The sequence below is a fragment of the Haliaeetus leucocephalus genome, unplaced genomic scaffold (assembly GCF_000737465.1).
Source record: "Haliaeetus leucocephalus isolate CR32 unplaced genomic scaffold, Haliaeetus_leucocephalus-4.0 Scaffold730, whole genome shotgun sequence".
Lineage (NCBI taxonomy): Eukaryota > Metazoa > Chordata > Aves > Accipitriformes > Accipitridae > Haliaeetus > Haliaeetus leucocephalus.
In genome coordinates, this window is record NW_010973166.1 from 3,719,419 (window position 1) to 3,740,614 (window position 21,196).

At 38.5% G+C, this 21,196-nt stretch overlaps 1 protein-coding gene across 1 annotated transcript in view; it reads left to right on the forward strand.

The window, feature by feature from the left end:
* HMCN1 (hemicentin 1) overlaps positions 1-21,196 on the forward strand; it is a 208,539-nt gene that overhangs the window by 68,675 nt on the left and 118,668 nt on the right. Inside the window, exons 10-16 of the mRNA XM_010580732.1 lie at positions 39-160; positions 5,866-6,141; positions 16,672-16,813; positions 17,235-17,362; positions 18,094-18,207; positions 19,424-19,582; positions 20,319-20,513. Of these exons, the coding sequence (XP_010579034.1) occupies positions 39-160; positions 5,866-6,141; positions 16,672-16,813; positions 17,235-17,362; positions 18,094-18,207; positions 19,424-19,582; positions 20,319-20,513 (1,136 nt within the window). The remainder of the gene's footprint in view (positions 1-38; positions 161-5,865; positions 6,142-16,671; positions 16,814-17,234; positions 17,363-18,093; positions 18,208-19,423; positions 19,583-20,318; positions 20,514-21,196) is intronic.

A 21,196-nucleotide genomic window follows, 5' to 3' on the forward strand; every position in this document is an offset into this window, starting at 1 on the left:
TCAGGAATTTAGTTGAGTATACCCTTTTCTTCCTCCAGAGAATCATCTAGTATGAGTTGGGAAATTGCCAAGGTCTCCTTGTCTGATGAAGGCTTCTATGAATGTATGGCAACTAGCAGCGCGGGAACCGGACGTGCGCAGACATTTCTGGATGTATCAGGTGGGTAGTAGTCCATCCTTCTATGCTGAAGTGTGGTAATACGTTGTACTGGAACACTTAACAAAGAGCAATGGCACTTGGGGCCAATAAAATACATGTCCAGTTCTAAGTATATTTTTAATTAATGTGTTTTTTTCTCACCCATGTACATAAGTGTGCTGATGTTTATTCAGCAAATCTGTTTTAAATATTAAGGTTGGATTTGTTTTAATTAGTTCCCACCACCAGTTGGACTTGCAGAGTAGATATGGCCTGTACAAGCAGAAATTGAAATCTCAGATTTCAATTGTTAACTTGACTGTATGTATGTATTATCTGATAGATGAGGAATTACAAAAGTCACATTAAAAAGTTTTCTGTTGTTTTTTTTTTTAAACAAGATTCAGTTAATTGTTAGAAATCCCTTCTCATCTATTACCTTGAATTTTTTAGATGTGAATAATTAGGATGAAGGAAATAAAATTAAATGGGAAATAACGGGCTAATCACGAAGATAATTTTGAATAAACAGTAGTATTTAGTTGCTAGCCCCAAAATGGCTAGCAATCAGTATCTATCCAATAGATAATTTTAATCACTGTTTGTTTGGGTTTTTTTAATTTAATTTAAAATATTCCTAATTTCATAAAAATCTCAATTTAAAGGACAACTAGTTATAAATCTATCTGGTCATCCATTTAGTATGATTGGTGTGCTTTATGTGTTAAAGCCATTTCGAAGCTTAAAGCACTGATGCTCCTCTTGCTGAGGGAGAGGGAGTTTTCCTTATGTAAGTTAATGACCTGTTCAGACTTGGGGCACTAAATGATTATGCCCCATTAATTATTACTGAAAGTTCATTATGGTAAGAAAGAATCCTTCCTGAAAAGTGAATAGTATCATCCAGTTCAAGCTTTGGACTTAAAAATTTGGAGTGGGAGAAAGGGAGAGAGTAAAGTTGGTCTTCTGTGAAGACAAATGTAAAGCTATGCTGCTTGTGTCCTGTCAGTCTGACCGCTGGGACGTGGACTTCGGTTATTGCCTGCAGATGATGATGTTGCAAGTTTCAATTGCAGATCAGCTAGAAAAGTTTCCCAAAGTAAAACAACAGGCTTTACTTCATAAGGTTAATCCTTTTACTCTGTCAGAGGAATTTAGTTTAAATAACTGTAAACCAAGATGCACCCAAACACAGATAGAGAAAACATAAACCCAGGCATGGTCTTGAACTGCTTCAGCAGACAGTAGAGGTCTTCTGCAGGAAGATGGCCTGCAGGAAAAATTAAGAAGAAAAGCATATTTATGCACATGGGTGGCTGGATGAAAACCCTGTCCATAGTATAGCATATTTTGTCACTTAATTTTTCACAGTTGCAATGGAGTCTGAGGGAAAGGGAAAAAGAATTTCTATTTTGAAACAAAAATCCATTCTATATAGCCTTCTGTTTGTGTTGATCAGACATTTGTCATGCAGCGGTGTAAGCAACTTACTCTTGACTAGGGAAAATATTGAAGCTGAGTCAGTCAATTTACAGACACAGTGAGGGTAGTAGAGCTCAGAAGAGCAGTTTGAATTCAGCCTCAAGGTTTCATATAACTGCTTGAAATTGAAGTTGTCTTGTCTTTTGTCTCCTGTAGCAGCTAATTCAGGTTAGTTAACCTGGATTATGAATCATAGAATCACAAAACAATTTAGGCTGGAGGGACCTTTGGAAGTTACCTAGTCCAACTCACAGCTCAAAACGGAATTAACTTCCAAGCTTGATCGTGTTTCTCAGGAACTTGTCCAATCAAACTTTGAATGTCCCCAAGGATAGAGATTTCACAAGTTCCACGGGCAGCCTTCAGTGCTTAAGTACCCCTACTAGGGAAATATCTTGCATGTCCAGTTGGAATTTCCCCTGGCTATGACCACAGTATTTTGCTTTTTTTGTTGGTTTTTTTTTGGTGGGTGCCCTGAGAAGACTTTAACTCTGTAGTCTTTAAAACAACCCACTTGCTAGTTGAAGAGGGTGACTATATATCTCTTCACCTTCTCTTTTCCAGGCAAAGATGTTCCTCTCTCTGAGGTATGAGCAAATCCAAAGAAACCAGTGTGATATAACTGATTCCGTGCAACGCAAAGTTTGTAGAAAAATAGCCCTCTTACACCAAGTGGTAAATTTGAGGAGAGGAACATCCTTTTAGTCACACCAAGTACTCGAGTAGAACAGTAACATCAGTACTTACCCAAGTCCTAGCTCTAGAGCGCTGTTTTATATTTTGGCTACAAAAATCCTTCAGGCAGATAGGGTATTCCCATATGCTTATTTCAAACCATGTTTTGGAGGACAAGAAGCTGTTATGTTCTGCCCCAGGAACTGTGGGCATAAAGATTCTTGGTCTGGAAATTGCAACCATCCTCCTTCTCACAGAGCAAACAAAGAGAATCCTAACTCTTTTCTTGTGATGTTGGTAGCACTTGAAAGTCAAGAGTGACGAGGGGAAAAATTCCTGTATCCTCTCATTTACAGAGCACTGAGAGATCTCATGAGACTGACTCACTATGTAAACATGAGCAATTAGTTCTGTTTTGAGCTGTGCAGAGGATTAATGTGAGGGAGATGCTTTGAAATCCTTGTGTACAAATATTTGGAAGAAAATTACTTGAAATTTCTTCTTTAAGCAAAGTAAACAATCTTTTCAAGTATTCTTAGTTTGCCCAGCTGACAGTGCATCACAGATAATCCATTTTGTCAACTGCTGTGTGAAAGGTATTGGAACTGTGTCAACATTTTCTAGTTTCAGAAAAAGCAAACACTTGAGTTGGACTTTGTGTTACTAGTATTAAATCTTTAAAATTCCATATGGCTTGTTAGCTTGTGCAGACACCTTAAATAAAGTGCTGGTAAATAAGTGCTCTAAATTCTGCTTAGAGTTTGGCTGGGGGATTGCTATGTGTGCGCACTATTGTGGTAAGAGGCTGGTGTAGTGTAGTCCAAGAGATGTTGTGCCCCACTGGACTGACATTCAAAAGATGGAGATTTTAGTCCTATACTGGCCTTCATCTCTCTCTTTTTTAAAGTTTCTTTAAGTAACATACTTGGTGATATGCCCACGGAAAGCATTAGAAGATTTTTCTTTTCTCCCAAACAAACCAGAACCTAAAGTGCAGGGGAGAAACTCCATTCTCGGTAAGAAAGGGTAGCTTTTCTTGACTCTCCTCTGCAATTGTTAAAATACACAGCTTTGGTAATAAGGGTGATTGCTGTTAGGGACTGTGCTTATAGAAAAGCAGAGCTGCACACCCAGCATGCAGAGTGTACGAGTGATTCATTGCTATGCAGAGATCTAGCATAAAGCTTGTGAACCTCATCTGAGACCCCACATGAGACTTAAATGAGGAGGAGTTATGGCTGTCTCTGAGCTTAGGAGTAACTTTCACCCTTAATAAACATAGACATTTTTTATTCCTGTTATCCTTGGTTTTCCTAGGATAATTGTTTTGTAGTGTGTACTGATAAAGATCTGGTCTTGCTCTTACAGCTGTCTTATTTCTGCTAAAGCATGCCGCTCAGAATATTATTCATTGCAGATCTTTCTTTTTTTCAAGAACCAGTCTGGGGAAAAGCAAATGGAATATATATATGATTTTATGCATGAAGTGATACATAGTGTATTTTCTTTCTTGAACATTTAAATGTTGCCTCCTTTACCAGTGATATCTCAAGAAGGATCAGGATGACTGCTCCTGTTTTAAGCATCTGTGGTTTCAAAGTTTAATTCCAGTGCAAAATCATTGCTTTCTTCCAGGAGCATGACAGAACTGTACAGATGAGTAGAGTGGAAAGCAAATAATAACAAATAGTGGAAGTTACAACATAAAATATGTAGAGATAGGAAGAAAAAGATAATTAAATTACCAAATATTTGAATGGAAACTGTTAAGGGATTTTTTTAAGGGCTGCTGCCTAGAGCAGCTCCAGCCTAGGAATTCCTCCTGTCTGGCTGCTGGAGCTCAGCCCTGTGTGCCCTGGGATCTGAGGGTCTTTGTCCCAGACCCTTGGACACGGCTGCTGCTTTCCTGTTTGCATGTTCGTCAATAGCAAAGCTGAGCAGCTATCACAGAGGCACATGCAGGGGACACTGACGCAGCTGGCTCCACAGACTGCCACAGACGGGGCGCTGCCTTCAACAGCAGCTACATGTGGGACTTGCATAAAGCATGGGACAGCCAACTCCCCTCCTCCTCCCCGGCTGGTAAAGATTGAAGCTCACTAGTGAGAGCACATATGCACTGCTCTCTAGAGCCACACACACATTTACAGATCCCTTGAGTAGTGGCATGGCCCCTCTGTCTCCCCGATACCCCTGCCCAGATCCTGGGCCCTCTTAACTGCTTCTTGCCAGCTGTTCCAGCTTGAAGTTTGCCAACAAACTGCAACCCCCTCACCCCTGCACAACAGGTTTGGGGAAGGTACAGAACTGCCCGAGATCCTCACCGGCTCCAGTAGCTGGTATTAAGACACCCGTCCCTCCAGTAGCTGATGCCACAGGTCTGGGATGCCTACACCCCCCGGTCTGACTCCAGTAGCTGGCACCCAGTCCACTCACACTGGTCCCCCCAGTAGCTGTCACTTAGTCCTTACAGGACACACACAGAAGGGATAGGGAGTGAGATTACACAGAAGGAGAGTTAAAAAAAGATTTAAGAAGACAACAGAACAGACTGTGGTTACCAGGTGCAGGGATCAGTCAAGACACGACTGGCCATGTTTTAATGCAACAGGTCCCTTTTATGCCCCTTTCTACCTACTTTCCCCTTTGCTCCCCTCTGATTCACTTCCCCTGCATATTCCTTCATCAGCTTGCATAGTTTGACAGCTTCCCCTGCCATATGTGGGACCCTCAGGTTTGGTCCTTATCGGTTGCAAAGTCTAGGTTGACTTTGAAATGGTGCTTGTGGCTTCTTGATAGCCCATCAATTAGCTTGACGAAATTTGTTTCTTGTCATTGTCTCTGTTACTGTTCATCTGTCAGGTTTGTGTGTCTGTATACTCTGGTTATTACCTCCCCTTTTCCTTATCCCATTTGACAAGGTCCTTGATCAGATAAACTTAAGGGAGCAGATGCTCTCTCCTTCCACATTCCCTTATAGAAACCATCATGGAAAGAACTTAATAATGATGCTTAGACCAGCTGTTGACTTGGTTTCATTGTTGCTATAAGAAGAGCTTTCTAATAACACATTGGGATTTTTTTTCATGTAAAACCGGTAAAAATCTAGTGCGTAGCTCATTCTTCCATGTGTGGTCATATCTCAGTTAGAGATCACATTGAGATGTGGTGGTGGTCCTGTCTCTTCCTTCTATTGCTGTGGCACTCTGATCTCTTGTTGGCTTTCCCCAGCACAAGATGAGCTCAAAGAACACAGCGCTACATCCTCTCTCATACATGATGTGATCTTTCATCCTATGTGATATGATAGTTTTGAGCTGAATCAGGTGTGTTCTTGTGATGTAAGCTCCTGTCGGGTAGCTTGGCATCCAGGAGTGAAGATGCTGCCCTGGGTTCTGTTTCATGGCTTCAGCAATGTGAAATTTAACTAAATGTTAAACAAATATTACAGTTTATATTTTTTTAAACTCTATAGTGTACTTGAAGTTGTTTATCAAGAATTCACAAATGAAGCAAAGGTTCCCAAATCTTTTTCTCTTACGATTTTGCTCCTTGTTCTTTCTACGCAGAGCCTCCACCCATGATTCAGGTTCCTAATAATGTCACGGTTGTCCCTGGTGAAGGAGCCATCTTGACCTGCCTAACTTTAAGCACAGTGCGTTACAATCTCACCTGGCAGAGAAATGGCAGGGATGTGAGGCTTAAGGAGCCCCTGCGAATAAGGATGATGAGCAACCTGTCTTTAGAGGTGAAGTCTGTAAAGCTCACGGATGCTGGCAAGTACAATTGCATCGCTTCTAATGAGGGTGGATCTACCACAGCATCAGTCTTCCTTACAGTGCAAGGTAACCAGGAAACTGCATGTTAGTTAAACTTACTCTGTCATGGTTTGTATTTTCTTTATCTTGTGAGCTGTCTCTTTTAGTAAGTCTTGTACTTTATTTGTGCCTGTTGATAAAACTGCTTGGAGACTGACGAACATTATGTAGTTCTTCCCTGTTTTAAAATGGCGGTGGGAGTCACCAAAGAGCACTAGTGCTCATTTTGTGAGACTGCCTTGTACTGTGTGTCTCTGAGCTGTGGTTTGATCCTCCTCCTGTAACTGCCAAATTAACTGCTGCACAAGTGAATGGAACCTGAGGTAGTTTTGTTGTTAGTGCCTCCTAAAGAGTAGAGCACAGAAATAGCTACGCACGTGCATACCACTCCCCAATATTTGTAGCCAACCTCTACTTTGAGAAAATTTACAGGCTGGCAATGTGGATTAATTTTATTTTTATTTTTTTTTCAGTGAAATTATAACTATAATTATGTATGTGTAACTAAATTGGTAAAAATTTCTGTGTTCATCTGGGTTATTTTATGTCTCTTTATAAAAGAATAGTACTTCTAAGTTTTTCTGTGTATCATGTTATTGTATCTGGTTTATAGTGCTAAGCTAAGAACTAATCACAATTTTATGAAGGGCTAGATTTTATGAAGGCAAGGACTTTAAAAATGTCAGAAGTGAAAATGACAGTATGGCTGAGACCAAACAAAGTCTAGATCTGTGATCTTGCTGCATACCAGGAACAAATTTCAAAAAAATTATGTATAAAAGCAGTAATCTCTCTTGGAGCTAATCCTTTTAAAATTTGAAAGTACTGCAGGTTTCTCTCTGTCTGTCTTGGTCATGTGGAGGTTTGAACCTTTGGTTCCTAGCTACCCACCTGTGGATAAGAAGAGGCAGAACTCAAAATGTTTTAGAAAGAAAACTATTCTGTCTGCTTGTAGATGACTCTGACAGGATTTCTGCTTGGTGATTATACTGGGTCACATTCTGTGCAGAGTGGGTAGCCTCATTAACTTTGCTGCTGTAATTCTAGTACTTTGTTAACTGATGGAAAACTTAGAATTATTGAAAGAAGAAAAATTCAATGGAATTGCCTGGCTTAAGGTGCTCCAAAACAGAGAGAGGTCAAAAGTGGAGTTGTGTAACACTTACTAATGGGATGTAGTTTTTTCTTATAGGAAGAGCATACTGGTTTATCAAGGTGGAATAACTAGGTGTGCAATCAACTATGTAGGACCTATTACAAAACACAGCAGAATGAAGTGTTTCTTCATTGATCTGTTTGAATTACCCTTAGATGGCCACAGCAGAGTGTAACTGTTAAATATCTAGCAAGGCTGAAGGCAAAAAAGCCATGAAAAAAACTCAACGCCCATACGTTTGGAAAACTTTGTTTTAAATTCTACAGGATTTTTCCATCAAGACAGTCATTCAAGCATGTCAAAGGCAGCAAGAGAAGCCCCCCCCTCCCTTGTTCATCTCTTCCTGGGATTTAGATTTTCCTCCCTAATGTCTGTAGACCAGCTGGGAGCTTTAACACAATGACCAAATCACTTCTGGCAGTTTTTTATAGTAAAGTTAAAGAAGTTTACTGCTGCCACAGCAGAATATTGAGTTTCAAATCACTTATGTATGTAGACTGATTATATCAAATATTTGGGAATTATGTTTTGGCTGGTACTGGTATTGCTAACGGCTTTAAAAGATGTCTGAGGTAACCCTCTTGGACAGTTTAGATGGGCTTAGTTGAGAGTCTGAGTTGTGTTTTCTTTCATTTCTGATGAAAGGATGCTTAGAACAGAATAAGTATGTAGAAAATGCTAAGCTGTGGTTGAATTCAGATTTCTGCAGTGGTGCCTGCCTCTCTTTGTTTAGAAAAAGTTATCTACTGCCAACCTTTCAAATGGCTATATGCAAAAGCTGAATGGTGTCAGGATGGTTGTATGCCTTATTATTTGTGATCATTTTAGTTTGCTTGGACAACATGATTTCTATCAGATTTCTGGAGGTGCTCTGGTGTGTGATTGTGTCATGTACAACCCGTAGTACTTGATAGGGTCTAGAGAGTATTCAAAAGAACAGTTTATTTTTGGCAGGAAAAGATTAAAGGGTGGCTATATGTAAGAAGCAAAAGCTTTATAGTGTTGTCATTATTAACATTCTGAAGAAGGAAATCTGAGGTCTTGTTAATAGATTGAGATGGTTTGTGCTTTTATGTAGTTGCAAGTAATTCGGAATGTCAGATTAAATTCATATTGAAGCCCTTTATTACTGTTGGGACAGTTCCATATAGATCTCTGAATTTTGGATCATAAGAGAATAAACACTGCTTTCACCCCCATTTTCTTCCTGGAGTGGGAGTTAAGGCAGAGAACAAATGTTGGTAGGTCTAAAAATAACCCAGCATCTGCTTTACATGCCTAAGTGGACTGTAGTAAACCCTCATTTTGAAAGCTTTCAGTTTGATGCTGCTGTTTCTGAAAGAGAACATTCATCTGATTTTGGGTTGGTTTTTTTGTTGTTTTTTTGGTTTTTTGTTTTTGTTTTTGTTTTTTTTTTTTTTGTGCCAGCAGCTGTACAAATACAGACTGAAATCTTGAATGAGAGTTGACTTTCTCCCCCAGTTGTGTGTTCTGTGTTAAGGAGAACATGCTATATAAAGTCACTAATTGTCCCACACTAACACTGAGCACAGCTAGATGAAGATCCCGTTTAAAACTTGTGCCTACTTGTGGAGGAGTGGTGTACTGCTCAGGGTAGTCTGAAAGGTCACTGAATGCAGTTTTATAAGTTTCAATGAGTATAAGCTTTTGAGCCTTCTAGGATTGTATTGGTGCTTATAGAGTGCTATGACTAACTTTTAAAGTACTTGCTCATCTTGGACCTTGTTAAATGGTGGCTACATAGTGTGAATTGTTCAAGTCCTTCCAACAGATTGGTCTTATATGGAAACAAATGAATTTGTAAGGGCAGTCACTACTTTTTCATACGCTTTATATAATTTATCAGAAGCCTGGAGGAGTTTATTGCAGCTGTGTGAGGCTAGAGATTGGCCAGGAGTGTGAAACATTGGTGATGCTATAAACTTTTCAATGATATATTTCTCACTGATGAGGGAAATTCCATGAGCATGTAAACTTTTTCTTTCCAGTTTGTGACAGTCTTGTAGGCAAAATATGAGTTTGCTATATGCATATTTATCAGGTTGACTTAATATGGTGTGTTTTGATAGCTTGATGTTTTGTTCTTGATGTTTTCATACACATAAGTGATATCGATTGAGAGGGAATTATGAGGAGCTTACGCTTTTTTTTTTTTTGAGTTGAAACAGTGTGCATGCTGAAGAGATTGATGTGTCGTGGTTTTTTTGTTTCCTTCCCCCTCCAAGAATTTCAAATACACAATTAAAACCCAGATCCCTGAAATTCAGGTGATGCTAAATGTGATTTTATGGTAGTCTTGGTTTTGCATGTTTTCTGGTGTAAGTAAGAGTAGACAATGAAGCACTTGCTGCTACAACACAGCTGTATAGTATGTAGAAACTTTTATGGCTTTTGCTTGTGTTTATGTTGGCGATTAGTAGAGATGTTTGAGTTTAGTAATCTCAGCATACGATGAATTCCAGCAGTAGATTAACAAGAACTGAGGCACGACTGAACATTTGTCTTATTGGGAGCCATCTAAAGTAATCATCTGCCAGCTGCTGTGCATTGAGCTCATTGATGAACAGCATGCAGGTCAGCATACTATTCAGATGTATTTCTTTATCTGTATGTACAGGTAAAATAAAATCATACATGCTGTAGTTACTGTTCTGTCCATAGCATAGTGGGCTTCCTTTACCTGCTTATTTAAAAATGTTTGAATGCCTGTCTGTTATCACCATCACAATGGAAAGGCATTTCTAGCACCTGCTTAGAGGTAGCACTGCTAAATAATTCAGAGCGATCTGTGCTAGTGGCTAAGTGCTAGAAGCACCTAAGCTGCACCTGCAGAAAAGAAGCAGACATACTATGTGTTCCACCTGCCCACATAAGAAGTAAAGTGTAGGTTTAACTTTGGGCACTGAAGAATTGTCATTGCTGTAATAACAGTCTGCTAAAGGCTTTTGTAAAGCCAATGCATGGCAAGAGTACTGTCCTGCTGTATGAATGGAGTCAACTACATTAGATGTGCAGTGGGGTAAAGTGGGACCTATTAGCCTGACAAGATGCAAATGTGCTGTCTGCTGTAGGGAACTGATGTGGACACTTACCAGCCAACCAATAGCTTGAAATCCAGGTTGAAAAAAAATTGCCCAGGTGACAATGTATGTGACTAGGCTCAACCAAAGCAATGGTAATACTTAGGTATGTCCCAGACAAGGAGCAGAAACCAGAACTGAACAAAGGAGCAGAAACCAGAACTGAACACACACAATAGGACCTTCAGCATGAATGTACTTATATGTGGAATAAGTCCAGGAAAGAAACTGTCTAGATGAACAAAAGGTAAATCACCTCCTTGGCATAACCCAGTGCTTTGTTCCCTGAATTTCCTCTGCTTTTTTTGTCTGAAAAGAGACAATACAGAAATAAACATCTTAGTCTTTGAGATAGCTATATAACTGATTGTGTGAATATCATTCACTTAGATATACAGATACACACTGTAATAATGGGCAAGGAGAAGTTTGTTATACTGTACTGAGTTCTTTAAACATGGAGAAAACAAGAAAGGGAATGAAATTGAAGTATTACTGCTTTACTTGCTATTTCAAATTTAGAAAGTTAATTAAATGCAAGGTATCTGTCTTGAAGAATGAAAGGAATTTAGTGCCTTCTGTGGTTCTTTCCAGGCTATTATTTGGAACTGTCTGAGAAGATGAGTTCATGGTTGTTTGTTTGTTTTTTTTCCAAGCTGCATATTTTAAAGATATTACCTGAAATCTGTTATCACTGTGACACTTCCGCCCCTGTTAGAACAGGAAGTAAAACAGTTGAACTCTCAGCAAAGTTCTTTAATGCAAAAGTCACTATTCTTTGAAAGAAAGAGAGCTGAATCAGTAGGTGCTAATTATAATTCACTGCAGACTCAATGATAGTCATTAAGCTGTTTTTCAGAAACTAGACTCTTGCACAAGAAATGCAGGTTAGCAGAAGGGTCAGGAATTGTCTGAGCAGCCTCTCTGGAGTTCTCTGCCACTCAAGAAAATTAATGAGTATCCCCAAGGTAACTTGTCTTCTCCACACAGCTGCCGTTCATAAGAGGTTCTTTTCTACATTTGGTGAAGGGGAACTGATGGGGAAAAAATTGTTATTAGACCAATCACTCTTATGGCCTGATTTCATGAGTTGGCCTGAATTTATTGTTTGGGGAGGTTTCTTTTGATGGTATTCCCTGGGTGAGGTTTCTACAGGTGAGTACAGAAGTGGAACAAAGAAAGCCCTTTTATCCGGCTAGAAATATCTTTTTAAATTTTCTGTGTCTTTTAGATAATTTGTCACAAATTCAACTAAATAAGTGATGATTAAGCTTTTGTGATTTTTCATAGTATTCAGTTCATGCATCGTAGGAAGAGTTCTTACTCCAAGTAATTTAAGTCCTAACTTGATGAAAGATAAAAAATTAGGGTATTAAACAGGAAATTAGTGTCATGCATCTTAATTTCTGTCATTTGATTTCTTGCTCATTATTTTCTTGCTGCTTTCTCACAGAAAATGTAGGCCTTTAGAAAGATTTCTGTGAAGAGTTTTGGAGGAGTGAAACCATAACATGTTCAGAAATTGGCATTTCTAGATGTCTTCTGACCTGCACAAACCTCTGGTTCAAGACAATATTTTACACAGATCTCTTGGAAACTAGCTTCTTGCAGGATATTTGATCTCTGTTACTGCAACAGTTAATAAAAAGCACAAGGAAATCATTAATTACTACGTGCAGTCCTTGTTTATGCTCCTGTGCATTACCAAGTTCAATTTACACGTCAATAAAGTGAACTGTCTCTCATGTGAAGGTGGGGACATATTCCCTGAGAAGAACCCACTAAGTTTTGGACGTCAAAGTCCCCCATTTCACTTTCTGTAATGTACTAATTTTCTAAGATGCTGTTTCTTTATCTGCAGCATGTCAGGGCTGCTCTGCTGGAACAGGAAGCCTTGACTTTTTCATTTTCATTTATAAAGGTGTTCACCAAGTGTTTTTTTCCTGAGCCTACCAAGTTCTAGGGCTGACACTAACATAATGTAGGTTTTCAGACAGTTTGAGATCAAAGCCATTCACTTCCATTTATATGTTTCCCTGTGGAAAAAACTAAGGCATATCTATAAAATTCACAGTAACACAAGAATTAGTAGACATTGCTGTGGTCACACAGGACTTCGGTCTGAAGAGAATTTTTCACACCAGCACTACAGTTCCTGTATTACTAAAAGCAGGGCATTGGGATAAGCATCTGCTCTTGCTGTATCTTGGTAGTTAGGATCCCAAGTAGGTCAATTCAGACCCTTTTAATTGATGCAACAGGAATGGGTTGTAACTATAGAGAACTACTAGGGAGCAGACTGGACAGAGGGATGGGGCGCCATCTATTCTCTGCCAGTATTTGTGTGTGTGTAGGAGGATCTGGATGGTCTTGAAGTGAAATTTTACAAAAACCAAACCCTTGTGAAAATTTGCAACAAACATGGGCAAACTGCTGCAGTGGTTGCATTCTTACATGGTGGTTTTTTTTAATCTAGATACATTTAAATAGTTAGCCTTGTTAATGCATTACTTGTCAGGTGAATAGGTTGAATCATGCAGTTTTCCAAAAATGTTCTTAGTGTAAAAGGCGAGAAAGAATCTCGAGGGTGCTGCACAAAAATATTGACACTTTGAGTAATGATTCAATCAAATATCATCTGCAGAGTGGCTTTTGAGGAAAAGTTTCTCTCAAAAAAGAAAAAAATGCATACAGAAAGTAGTGAAAAAGCCTCAGCAGTAAGTATGTTTTTTACTAATAAAGACTGATAAGAGGGTTTTTTTTATGTTGTGTGAAATAAAAATTTGGTATTTGCTGTTCCTTTTTCATGCTAAGTTTAACTGCCTCAAATGGTTTTAATGACTATTAGGGCCAAGGATGGTTACAACTATGAATGCTTCAGACTCTGAAATTCTCACTAACCTTCTTTCTCTTAAGAAGTGTTACACATGATCTATGTTGTTTAAGAGGTTTTATTCTGCAGCCTTGGCACTGTAAGGAGCTTGTGCTTCTCCTGCCCATGTATGAATCTTCTCCCCTATGATACAAAGAACAAAGCAAAAGAAATTAAATTGACCTGTCACACAAGAAAGCCCGTTCTATGTGCCTGCCTGGTTGCTGGCTGTTGAGCAAGAAAACAACGTGGTTAATTAGTGGCAAATGTGACCTCACTGATTCTAGCTGGTAGCTTGAGTATTACAGCCATAGATATTGACTTTTTTTTCCCCAATTAATTTCATTGCTTTATGTATTAAATACAAATATTTCTTCCATCTTCTTCTGCTCTCCTGGTAATATCATTGTGTGAAAATAACTGCATGGACAATGGTGTGCTGCCAAAACATGATGTGTAACTGCTATCTGAGACAAACAGTTTCCTAATATCAACATGAGAGGAGACCTTCCTGAAGACCAGAGCATGCAGAATATCTCCCAGTGTCTCTTGGCAGGATTTAAAACAAAATTTAAATAGCTGAGAAAGCTGTGCACATCATGAATTACTTGAGGGACTGTTCTGTAACTTGCATCCATTTCTTGCCTCTCCCAGCCCCCTTGTATCTGGATTTAATCCTAGTACTTCTGGAACTATGGTTCTGCCTTCCTCTGGTGCCTTTCCTGCTCAGAGGTTTCAGACCCGTTATGAAACATAGCAGTGACTTTTCAGGACCCTGCAGCTTTTTATTAAATCTACTCTACAAGTGAAAACCTAATGACCTTGGGGAAGGTTAATGGCCATAAATTTCAGAAAGGAAATAAGGCATTATATGCATCTGTGTTTACAATTTTGCAAATGTGTGCAAATTAGTTGCTGTTTATTGCTTAATTCATTCTTGTCTTTGGCAGTATAGCTGTCTGGTTTTGCATACACTTTTACTTACAGATCTCAGAATCCTTTACAAGCTCACACAGCTAGTTAATGACTGAAAACAGAGTCATCAAGTCCTGGCAATAAGTTCTACTTCCCAGAGCACCAGGTGCTATACTGCATCAAAGAGCCTTCCTCAAAACAGCAATTACATTTCTCTTCAAAAGAGGGGGTTGATGTGCTTAATAGGGGCGTGCAGATAAGTTTGCACGAAACACTAACAGATGTGAATTATTCATGAAACTCTAACACAAAATATTTTATTTAGAAGTATGCTAGAAAGGTTAAATCAAAGTTATGTCCATACCTGTATACTGATGTTACAACTAATTATATTTCAAAACTAATATTTTTCGTGGTAAACTTGCTCTCCTGTTTAACAAGATGTATTACAGGACAAATCATTCTCTAGTAACTGATTGTAGCAGACAATAAAATGTCTTGTATCCATGGGACACTTAAGTACTTCCCTGCCTTCCAGCTGTAATGTGTTGTAATTAGTCCATATTATCAAGTGAAGTTGGACCTGCAGAGGCACAGACACCTTGTTAAAGTCAGCATGTGACTCGATAATATCTTTAGATTTGCCAACCTGTATTTCCCAAACCTATGCTACTCTTGATAAGCCCTTCCATGTAAAAGGTGAAGAGATCTCCTGCTGTTCTTACCTGTGCTCTTAATTTGATGTTTGAGCATTTGAAAATCATTTAGTTTCTCATTATCTCATTTTCTGTCAGTCACTATCCCCTGTCATTAGGTGTGCTGAGATCATGGGGAGGAAGATTGTTTTCTGAGTTCTGTGTTTTAATGCCATTTGCTTAAAAGTCTGCTGACTAAAACCCATGGTGTTTATGCCCTGTAAGGAGCCAGAAGCTGCCTCGCTTCTGTCCTAGAAGCAGCACAATCTTCTGCAGGGAGATTCTTCTTCCAGGCCAGAAACACTGTGTGTTTTAGTTAGCTCTTTAAGCAAATGGTATTACAACACAGAACTTAGATGATAATCTTCCTCCCCACAATGACAATGAAGAGGTCATGGTATTAATTCTTCCAGAAAGGCAGTTGTAGTAGCACTCTGAATTGTTTCTGTTTGCATTATGACAGACTGAACTAGAAAGATTTGTGCTGTTCACCTAGAAGTTGCATAGCGTCACCCCTTCATCTTGTCCTCGATGGATTATGCCACACATAAATAGATTGTGTGTACTGGCTCTTACATACATTTTTCCTTGGCAGCCACAAAAATATGCCAAATGTCACCTGAGTCTATAGGAAGGTGTAACTCCCACTGAAGCTAATAAAAAAAGCTATGCAGAGCAGCCCTGGATTCAAGGGAGAGTTAGGCTTAGGCTTTTCATTCTATGGTTGCCACTAAAAAGATCAGCTGCAAGGAATACATGTTAATACAGTACGTGATTCACAAGAGGCAAAGCTCCTAAGATGAAGATTGATACTACTGATCTAATAGTAGCCAGTTTCATGCCATAACCAAGATGTAGTACTAACTGCTGCTACTTCAAGTTGCTACTTTTTCATCCCTTAAGTGGTGTGGATCATTTTCTTGCCACTCTAAGCAAGACAGTCATATGTACCATAGAAGAAAATGTCTATTGCCACAGTGAATTGTTTTGGTGGTCTTTCTGACTGAGGAAATCTGTCTAAGGATATAAGTGCATGAATTCTATGAAGTTCACCTAATCACTTTTCTGGTGAAAATGCAGCTGAAATCCATAACATCCACTGGCATGGTTAACACTGCAGATTCAATTGTCTTCGACATGATTTTGCTATTAATTTCTTTCTGTGTGTGTGCAGATAGATTGTCACTTTTATTTTTATCACTCAGGTTATATTCTTACCATTGACGTGCCTGAAGATTTGTGGTCATTGGCTTTAGCTTTCAGGAGCCTGCACAAATTTGTCTTACATTTATCAAAATTGGCTCTGCTGCTGCTTTGCTGAGTTTTAAGCATGCATTAAAAATTCAAAGTTAATTATTACATTCAAGTTGAATCCATGTGAAACCACTAATGCTCTCATAGTTTCTATTCAGAATGATGCCCTTGTACAGCTTATGCCTATTTCAGCCTGGCTTTGTCACCTTGATGGATCATGTTGGTGAACTTTGCTTCGTTCTGGCAGCTTTTTGTCAGAATTGGTGCCCTCATTTGGGAGCTCCAAATTCTGCATCTCAGAGCAAAGCTAACTGTGTAGGCCTGTGAATTAACTTGGTCTCTGTACCCTGAATCCTGACTTGCATACCTTTATAAAAGTTAGTATGTGTTATGCTGAGGAATTGGTAGATTGTTCTAGAGGAAGCGAGAAATGAGTGGGCTCTGACCTTTATCAGGATTGTTTTCTCACTATAGAGCTGTTTGAAAATGGGAATAAAGTGATTGTTATAATCTGTATTTTCTAAAAGTATATTTTTAATTGCTGTTTTTAATTTCTTTTACTAGAACCACCTAGGGTTGTCATTTCACCGAATAATCAGACTTTTACGGAAGGCTCTGAAGTGTCTATCAGGTGTTCTGCAACAGGTTATCCAAAGCCAACAGTAGTATGGACACACAACGATATGTTTATTATTGGTTCAAGCAGGTAGGGGTTATAGCTTTCTCTATTTATTTTTATTTGTTTTCCTATGCGAGAGAAAAGTTTTGAAGAATGCCAAAATATTCTATTTCTTTCACAGGAGTCTGAGTTTTGGAAATAGTACCTCAACCTTCACTTTTGTAACTCTTTAATTTCAATTTTCTCATCTCTAAAAGAGAAATAATTTAGTTCTTTTCTTCAGAAGGCTTTTTACAAGATTAATTTAAATGCTTTTCACAAAATGCATTGATACTCTCTGGTAGTTATAATAATACTAATATTATTGTTTATCATGAGAAAAAAACAGCAATACCTGTTTGTAAACCATCTGGTCATGCTGCTGTTGTTGCTGCTTGGAGTGTGGATGTAAATGTTAGTCTCTTTTCTTTAACTAATCATTTTGGTTGGTTCCCTGTGTGTTTCCCAGGTATAGGTTGACCCCAGAAGGCACCTTAATCATAAGAAAGGCAGTTCCAAACGATGCAGGAGTTTATGGTTGCTTGGCAAGTAACTCAGCTGGCACAGAGAAACAGACATCCACCCTTACATACATTGGTAAGTAAAAGAAACAACGCAGTGAAATTAAAAAAGCAAACTAATACATCAACAGGGAGGAACTGTTAAAATTGGTAGAACCACGCATAACATACTGGTAGAAATTTCAAAAAACTCAGAAAAGATGTTGAACAGCTCACAAATGTCCTTTTTGTTTCCTATTCAAATCTGAGTAGTATTGTTAAGTGATATTTGGGGCTTAATGTTTCTTCTTATGCTGTTTTTAAGGAAAAAAAAAAAAAACAACAAACCCTAAAATTGGGTATTAAATTGAGGTAGGCTTGCAAACCTGAGTAGATCTTTGGAGAAGGAATTATGTGTCTGTAAATTCCTGTAGCGTGCTTAGCACTCTGGAGCCCTAGTCCAAATTGTGTACTCTAAACACTACATTAATATATTAATAGACTACTAAAATTTTTGATGACCAACATCTGGCTGGAGTGAAAGAGAGACTGAATCTTTTTACTTTCTACATGATCAAACTCTTCCACTTCTTTCCTTGAATTCCCATATAGTCTCTGTATGGTCCCAGTGTTCTGGACATTCCAGGCTCTACTTTTTCCTGTTTCCCAGTGTTTGTCACCTTACATGATTTTTAAGGCTTTCTGACTTTTAATGCAAATACTCTTCCATATAACAAGAGAAAATTCAAGTATTTCATGGTTTATGTCTTAAAAATGGCATATATTTTGGATGAGGAACTTAATTTTTTCTGTATTGTTTCTTTTTAGAGGGCCCAACTTTGACCATAGTTCAAAGTGAAATTCTGATTGCTCTTGGAGACACAACGATTATGGAGTGTAAAACAACTGGAATCCCACATCCCCAAGTTAAATGGTTTAAAGGTGCACTTCTTACTTTGTGTTTGGTTTATTTACTTTAGCAATAACATTCAGAACAATGATCTTGAAGTGACTTATTTTCTCAAAAGCTGTGTAGTTCCAACTAGTGACTGATCTGTGAAATTCTCTAAATCTAGAAGATGTGGCACTTAACCTCTAGGGCATAAATTCTTGCTCCTGTTTAAATACAGTGAATGAACATTCTGTAGCATATATAGTTTAAAAAAAAAAAAAAAGCTGAGCTTTTTGCCTACTTAAATAAGGTTTATTCTTGTGACAGAAAATGGTTAGCTATATGCTACAAAAATTGCAAAACATTTTTCTATTTTTCCTATTGGATCTTTGCTCGAATTCTTTTGAAATGCCTAGGGAACTTTTATTTCTTCTTTATTCCAAATCTCAGAGTTGTCTACTACAATTTCTTAAATAGGGGACCAGGATATTGGGTATCACAACTGCAGGAGTTTTCATAATATTAAGTCAAAGAATCCTGTCTCAAGACTGAACATTTATTCTCAGAAAAAGCAGTTGATGCCTGTGTGTTATTGTATAAACCACCTCCCTGCTGATTTTCTGGAAAACCAGTAATCTTGTTTGGTAGATATTGCCAACAGATAGCTTATCCAGTCCAATCCTTCATCTCTGACAGTGGCCGGAGGGAAGCACAAACCCTGTTGTGGTCTGTTTGTGAATAACTATCCCTCAAAGGAAGCTACTTCTGAACTCACTGCAGTTAGTGCTTGCCTTGCACTTTAAAGCAGGAGTCAATAGGCTTTGATACTCATCCTAAAAAGTACATGTGGGTGAATTCTGAATGTTACACATCAGTATTGTGGCTTCTGCTGAGCTTGAGAGGTAGCAGAGCTGTTTTCTAGGTTTTGTGGAGTTCCCAACTTGGTACAGAACTGGAAGACAAGTGGCTGCCACACATAGTCTCTAACTTGGAAGGAGAAATATAGCCTGGCACACTGTCCTAATGCTGATCTCTGTCCAAAGCTACTTGGGTTTGTGTTCTCCATGTGAAACAAATAAATAAAAAGGGATTGTATCTAATGTGGTAATGAATTTTCCACTCAGTTGAGCAGAAGTCAGAATGCTCATCTGCTAAATGAGTACAGGCACATTGTGAACTAATCTCAAACTTGCACCCTGTTTCGTTGGAATAATTTTGGTACATACCCTGTTTTATTTCAGTTACTTTTTTTCTGTCTGGACTTAGGTGACTTAGAGTTGAGGGCATCAGCATTTCTCATTATTGATACTCATCGGGGTCTTTTGAAGATCCAGGAAACACAAGATCTGGATGCTGGTGACTATACTTGTGTGGCTACCAATGATGCAGGGAGAGCTTCTGGAAAGATAACTCTAGATGTTGGCTGTAAGTAGCTTGCAATCTAAGGCAGTAAATACTCTAATTTCAGTGTTTCTGTATCTGGTCAATGGTGCCTTGTTTATTTGAACCTTTCTCACAAATACATGTAAGTCTGTGCTGGGAACATCTTTCTGGTGGTGTTCACTAAGCTGTTTCCTTGTCATATTTGGACTCCAACTTTCCTTCACTCTTACCTCTTTTGCTAAGCATAAAAGTTATGAGGAGGAAGAGAGGCAGAGACAGAGGAAACTGTTCAAACCTCAACCTAACATAGTTCTCAAGTAGAGAATATATTATACTAACTTAAGTTACTACATGTAACTTAGTCCTTCCTCTCCTCTTTTCCTAATTCTTTCTAACTGCTTGTGGCCTAACACATCACATCTTGTTAAATGCATGTTCCTGTCAGGCACATACACTTTCTGAAGCAATGAGCAATACTGTTTGACGGAGATGAGGAACTTAATAATGCTAACGCTTGAGCATGCACGTTCATCTGATGGGGGTGGCTGTATCTTTATTTCTTTGAGGTGTTTAGCCTATTTCTGAGCTCCTCGTTGTAAGTACAGAGCATGCGAGGCTGCTTTTGTAAGGTGTTGCTAGAGGTGGGAATCTGTTGTTAGAATAATTGTGCATAATGGGACATAAATTGAGGTCATCAATAGTGCAAGCAGAATGCTAATGTCATGTTGCAACCCCAAATCACTTTCTGTGTACTTTTTTTTTCTTTTTTTACCCCCAGCTCCCCCAGTTTTCACGCAGGAACCCAGTGATGAATCTGCAGATATTGGTTCAAACATCACGCTGCCATGCTATGTTCAGGGTTACCCAGAACCAAAGGTTAAATGGAGGCGGCTAAACAGTGCTTCCCTTTTCTCAAGACCATTCGCAGTTAGCTCTGTCAGTCAACTCAGAACAGGAGCTCTATCTGTTAACAGTAGGTAGACTGAACTTTTTAAAAAAAAGATTCCAGAATGAAATATGACACATGCAATGCGTTCAAGTTACTATACTCCTTTATAAAATTGTTAACTTTGTAAAAAGACTGGATTTTTATCAGAGATTGTATTTCTGATATTGACTTTATTGCTTTTGACATGCAGTTCATTTTCCTATGAGTTTGTGAATTCAGTGGTGTTTGGTCATCGGCTTCATTCTTCTTCATAGAAACTATTACACCTTTGTTTAAACATATGTGGGTTATGGTCTCTTGATACTGAGGAGCCATGGATTATGGATTTTCTTTTCTTTTCGTTTTCTTTTCTTTTCGTTTTCTTTTCTTTTCGTTTTCTTTTCTTTTCGTTTTCTTTTCTTTTCTTTTCGTTTTCTTTTCTTTTCGTTTTCTTTTCTTTTCGTTTTCTTTTCGAGAGAGAGAATAATTTCTAAACTCACTGTTTTAGACAAGTCCTAATTTGGGTAGTAACAAAAATTCTGCAAGTGGCTTTGTAATTTTACTTACTTAGAGCATTTCCATCACCCTTACACTAAGTAATATTATTCTGTTTTCTTAATTAGCTTTTTTATTCCTTTCTAGACATAATCAGGTTGGGTGCAGTAATTCCTCTCTACTGTACATACAGTGGGGTAGCTCATGTCTTATGTACTATTTTGTGGGTTTCT